Raw genomic sequence first — 5,640 nt, forward strand, 5'->3', positions numbered from 1 at the left:
CGGCTCGGCGCCACCGCCCCGGCCCGCCTTCGCCCCGCCCACGCAGGATGACGTCACAAGAAGCTCCGCCCCTGCAGCGGGCGGGGAAGGGGGGGGTGGTGTCCCCAAAATGCGGGGGGACACGGGCTGGTCCCAAAGTGAGATGGGACACGGGGTGTCCCCGAAATGCGATGGGACACGGGCTGTCCCCTAAGTGCAGTGGGACACGGGGTGTCCCCGAAATGCGATGGGACACGGGCTGTCCCCAAAATGCGGGGAGACACAGGGTGTCCCCGAAATGCGGCGGGACCCGGGCTGTCCCCTAAGTGCGGCGGGACACAGGTGCAGGGGAGCACTGGGGGATCCTCCTGGTACGGGCATCACCGCTAGGCGGGGTGAGGCAGGGATATGTGGTGTGCCTGCGGTTTGGGAGTCCCCAAAAGTGTGAGTTCCCCCCCCCCGACCCGTTAATTGAATGCTCACAGTGTTGGGGGGGCCCGAAGCAGTGGGGTGCCCTTAGGGTCATGGGGATGCTCTGGGAAGTAGCAGGTGTGCCCCAGGGTATGGGGGTCTGTGTAAGAATTGGTGCACCAGCGATACGGGGGTGCCTACAGGGGAAAATGGTCTCTTGCAAAATGGATAATTTCAGAGCTACAGAGCCCCCAAAATGTGAGGTGACACGGGGAGTGGGGGTATCCTAGCGAGGCTGTGATGGTGCCCTGGAGCTGGGGGTTGCCCAAAACTGGGCAGCGTTCCCACAGAGCATAGGAGTGTCCTTGAGTCTGTGGGGATAGCCAAGGGATATCATGGTGGCACTTACCAGGTGCCCCAAAAACGTGGGGTACCCCTACGACTGACAAGCATGGAAAGCTGTGAGGATGGGGGTGCTCAAAGGGTTTGTGAGTGCCCCAGAGCATTGGGGCTGCACGGGGAATGCCCTTGTGCACAGTTCTCCCTGGAAGCCATAGGGGTACTCGCAGCCTCAGCATTGGCGAGGTCTGCGGGGCTGGCACGGGGGCACGGCTCTGGCTGGTGGTGCTGATGGCATGGCTTGACTCGGCTTAGCTTGGCAAGGCACAGCCAGGGCGGGAGGGACATGGGACTCTGCTCTGGGGGGTCCCCCACAGCAACCCCCAACACAGGGCAAGCCAGCCTTGCAGTCCCCTGTGCATCCCCCAAATGCTGACGCCACCCCTACTCTATCCATGGGGAAACTGAGGCACAGAGGCCTGCACTGCCATCACCACCGGCCATGGCCTCGGAGACCTGCTCTTCTGGGAGGACTGCAGCACACAGGGGTGCCTTGAAGGGGATGCCCTCATCCACTGAGGGCCTGGGGACAAATTGGAGACCCCCAGCTGGAGACCCCCGCGGTGCATCGTCGCAGGGATGACAATGAACCCCTGGGTGCACCCCCAGTGCAGCGTGGCCTCGGACATCCTGGGACAGGAGGGTGACAGAGGGCTCCCCTCGGACTGGGAAAGGCATCTGGGGTGACCATGGAAGGGTCCCTTGGGCTGCCACTTCCGCTTCATTCTGGGAGAAGGTTTTGCAACATTTCCTCCCCGGGCAGTATAAAGTGGGCGGCGGAGGAAAGGGGCACTGGGAGGTGGCACGGCAGCGGGCGCAGGTGAGGGAGCCTCCGGCTGGCGAGACCCCCGGGTCTGGTGCTGCCCCTCATCCCAGCACACTCTGCACCGGAGCCCTTTGGGGGTGACATCTGGATTTAAACCTGCACTTGTGTGCTTCCCAGTGAGAAAAAACTTGGGATCAGGAGAAGACTCCACGCTTAAGGAGACAGCGACAGCAGCAAGCAGTGAGTCCATGGGGTGCACCTCTGCGGATTGTGGCTTTCCTTGGGCTTTGACAGATCCCATCTGAGCCCCGTCACATGTGGAGCAGCCTGGGGGCTGGGGTGGGTTGCTTGGTAGAGGGAGGTGGTGGGTGAGAGCACCCAAGGCTCTGCTGAGGGCTCATCTGGCGTGCAAACCCTCCACAGTCCCCAGGGACATCAGCCTTGGGTGCCGTGGGGAAAAAAACTGCTCCCATTTCCTTGCACAGCGATGAGCTAGGAGGAGCCTTCCCCATGGCATGTCCCTCTTTCCTCCCCACTGGGAGCCCCAGGACCACCCCATTGTCCCCCAGCCCTGCCAGGGTCAGGAGGGGAAATGCAGTGCTGCTTGTTCCCCTCATCTGGCCAGCTGTAGGGTGTCTGTGTGTGCTATACCGGGGGAATACCCGTTTCCAGAGGAACCATCAGAATTTTGGAGTGGGGAGGCAGAAAGCAGCAGCCAGAAATAGATGGAGGGGAAGCACTGGTATCAGGCTCTGCCCCGTGCCTGTGGGAGCCCCACTTGGGAGGACATTCCCCCATCAGCACTGGCAGCATCACTGGTTGCGGTCCTCCGGGATGCTGATGCCTCAGCATCCAAGCATCACCACCCTGGGGTCACCATCCCAGGATTTCCACCCCTGGATCACTCACTGCAAGAGAGGATACAGCAGAGCCAGGGAGAGATTTTTCTGGGCAGCAGCACCAGCCCAGCTGCAGCAGGGAATTCACATCAGGCAAAAGGGGAAAGTTGGTTCCAGGGATGGTTTGGGTTCAAACAGGGCCAGCTCAGAGCTGGGGGGACTCAGCACCCCAAGCAGTCCTGGCACCTCCAAGCCCTGGAGGGGTTGGGGGCTCAGAAATGGGACAGATGCATGAAACCAGAGTGAAACAAGAGTCCAGATCCATTCTGGGAGAAGCCTGAAAGCCAGTGGTCTTTGGGGAGGCAGGAACAGAGCCAGCTCACTGTCTCCTATGTGTGAGAAGACAGGAAAAGCGACTGTCACCTGTGATTTCCCCACTGAGGCCAGGCACGGGGGGACATGGCAGTGCCCAGCTGAGCAACAGGAAAACCAGAGATGTTTCCAAAGCTGCCTGCAAAGTGAGACGCTTCTTTCTGCCTGGGGCTTGAAACCACTCCAGCAGGAGCAAGACCGGGAGGGGGAAGAAGGGCACAAAAACACCCTCAGACCTTCCTGAGTGCTGCCTGTCCCAGGCACCATGACCACAGCCTTGCTGCTGGCTGAGGTGGCAGGAGGGGCAGCTCTGTTCCAGGCACCACAGCAGTGATGCTTGAGGGGGTGGAGAGGCTGGAGGGATACAGGGGTACTTGAAGAACGCTGGAGGTGCCTGAGGGGCTCTGAGATGCCCAAAGAGCTGAGAGGCTTCTGAAGGACCCACAGTAAGCAGGGTAGCCCAGGGTTTCTGGAGGAGCCAGATGTCTCCTGGAGGGATGTGATGCTACATTGATGGGGATGCCTCCCAAACTGAGAAGAGATGATCATTCTATGGGGGAACCTCTTCTTCCACAGGAGTCAGGAAAGGGACAGGATTGGGGTGAAATGCAGGAGACTGAGGCATGCAGGGGGTGTTTTACGAGGGAGTGTATGAGGAACAGTGTCTACCTGCAGTACTGACCATTACCTGGCACAGTGTGGATGCTGTGTCCTCCATCACAGTGCAGTGATGAAGGACAGCTGCCCACTGGCTGGGAGGGGACCTGGGGGACAATGGAAAAGCCAGAGGACCCAAAGATGCTGTCACCCCTGGTCCACAGTACTGCCACCCCACGCTCATGCCAGTTTGTGCTCCACAGGCAAAATGGAGTCCTTGTCCTACAGTGGAGATTTGTCCAACATCTTCTACCTTTACAACTACACCTATGACTACAGCACAGCCATGCCTGACACTGCTATTTCATCCTCTCCGTGCCGGCCTGAAAGCTCTGTCCTCAACAAGTACCTGGTGGTGGTGATCTACTGCCTCGTCTTCATCCTCAGTGTGGTGGGGAACGGGCTGGTGGTGCTGGTGGTGACCTCCATCCACACCAGCCGCTCCGTCACCGACGTCTACCTGCTCAACCTGGCCGTGGCAGACCTGCTCTTCGCTTTGACCCTGCCACTTTGGGCAGCCTACCGAGCCCACGAGTGGGTCTTTGGCACTGTGATGTGCAAAGCCATCTCCGTGCTGCAGGAAGCCAACTTCTACAGTGGCATCCTTCTGCTGGCCTGCATCAGCGTGGACCGCTACCTGGCCATTGTCTATGCCACACGGGCTGCCACTGAGAAGAGGCACTGGGTGAAGTTTGTCTGCTTGGCCATCTGGGTCTTCTCCACGCTGCTCTCCCTGCCCGTGCTGCTCTTCCGTGAGGCTTTCCACTCACCCAACAACGGCACCGTGTGCTACGAGCGCATCAGTGGCGAGGAGACGGCCAAGTGGCGGGTAGTGCTGCGGATCCTGCCGCAGACATTCGGCTTTGTCTTGCCCCTGCTGGTGATGCTCTTCTGCTATGGCGTCACCATCCACACCCTCCTGCAGACCAAGAACGCTCAGAAGCAGCGGGCCATGAAGGTCATCTTCGCTGTGGTGCTGGTGTTCCTCATCTGCTGGCTGCCCTACAACATCACACTGGTGAGCGACACCCTCATGAGGACGCGGGCCATTGCCGAGACCTGTGAGAGGAGGAACCGCATCGACACAGCCCTCTCCGTCACACAGGTCCTGGGCTTTGCCCACAGCTGCATCAACCCTATCATCTACGCCTTCATCGGTCAAAAGTTTCGCAACAGCTTCCTCAAGATCCTGGCGCAGCGTGGGCTGATCAGCAAGGATGCTGTTGCCCGCTACGGCCGCGCCTCCTATGCCTCCACCTCTGGCAATACATCCACCACCCTCTGAGCTCTTCTGGGACCCAGCCCTTGTGGGCACCAGCAGGTCCCAGCACCCCACACACCTCAGCATCCTCATCCAGCCCCCTGGAATGTGGGTGGTGATGCCATGGGGATGGGCAAGGCCACCACTGGAGGCTGGACCCCAACTGGAAGGGGGCTTGGGTGCAAGGTGGTAGGACCTCATTGCCAGGGGAGCGATGTCAAGTGTCCACCCTGCCCTCTCTCTGGGACAAAGCCTGTGACCCTGTGGATTCTGTGAGCCTGCTGTGGGGATGGTGTATTTACCTGATGACCATCCAGCAATAAAGGAGTTGGTGGGTTGGTCACACGTCTGGCTCCTCTTTGCCACGGGAAGGGACATGGCAGGACAGGGCCAGGGCACCTCTCTGGGGACAGTGCCAAAACAGTGGTGCCTGCTGAGCCTGTCAGAGTGTGGGTAACCATTCTTCCAGGGTTTGGCATCCTATGCATCCCCACAGAGGACCCAAGCCCAGGTTTTGCTTCCTACAGCTCCCCAGACAGGTCCTGGCACTTCGATGGTCTCTGTGTGAAGTCTATCCCACCTGGAGACAAAGTCATTCCCTTCCCAACCCCAATCTCAACCCCAGCAGAGCAAATCACTGAAAGATCTCTGAGCAGCCCCTCACACTGAGCCAGCCCTGTGACCCCTGCCTGAAGGGTGCCAGCACCCCAGGCATCCCCACTCCCCCCCAGCCATGGTGTCAGGAGATTGTTGTGCAAAGGGCTGGGAACCTGTCCCTTACACAACCGGGATGTTTCCGCCACGGCTTGGGCAACTGGGGCTGACACTTGACTGGGGTTGAGGCGCTGAAGAAGGGACTGTGACCATGCTGGGGACTCTCCTGCCACTCTGTGTGCCAGCCTCAGGATGCCTGCCCCAGCACACCTATACATCTCTCCGCTGGAGTCCCATACAGC

At 59.8% G+C, this 5,640-nt stretch overlaps 1 protein-coding gene across 1 annotated transcript; it reads left to right on the forward strand.

Annotated features, from left to right (window-relative positions):
- Nucleotides 1-1,617: 1,617 nt before the first annotated feature.
- On the forward strand, nucleotides 1,618-4,959 carry LOC121337526 (C-X-C chemokine receptor type 2-like). Its single transcript, XM_041407667.1, has 2 exons — nucleotides 1,618-1,795; nucleotides 3,627-4,959. Exon 2 carries the CDS (start codon nucleotides 3,632-3,634, stop codon nucleotides 4,706-4,708), a length of 1,077 nt encoding a protein of 358 aa, XP_041263601.1. The 5' UTR covers nucleotides 1,618-1,795; nucleotides 3,627-3,631; the 3' UTR covers nucleotides 4,709-4,959.
- The last annotated feature ends 681 nt before the right edge of the window (nucleotides 4,960-5,640 follow it).

Source organism: Onychostruthus taczanowskii, unplaced genomic scaffold (assembly GCF_017590055.1).
Source record: "Onychostruthus taczanowskii isolate IOZ18803 unplaced genomic scaffold, ASM1759005v1 scaffold10, whole genome shotgun sequence".
NCBI lineage: Eukaryota > Metazoa > Chordata > Aves > Passeriformes > Passeridae > Onychostruthus > Onychostruthus taczanowskii.

Coding starts and splice junctions, on each gene's coding strand:
- LOC121337526 (XM_041407667.1), top strand. CDS start 3,632: ATGGAGTCCTTGTCCTACAGTGGAGATTTGTCCAACATCTTCTACCTT.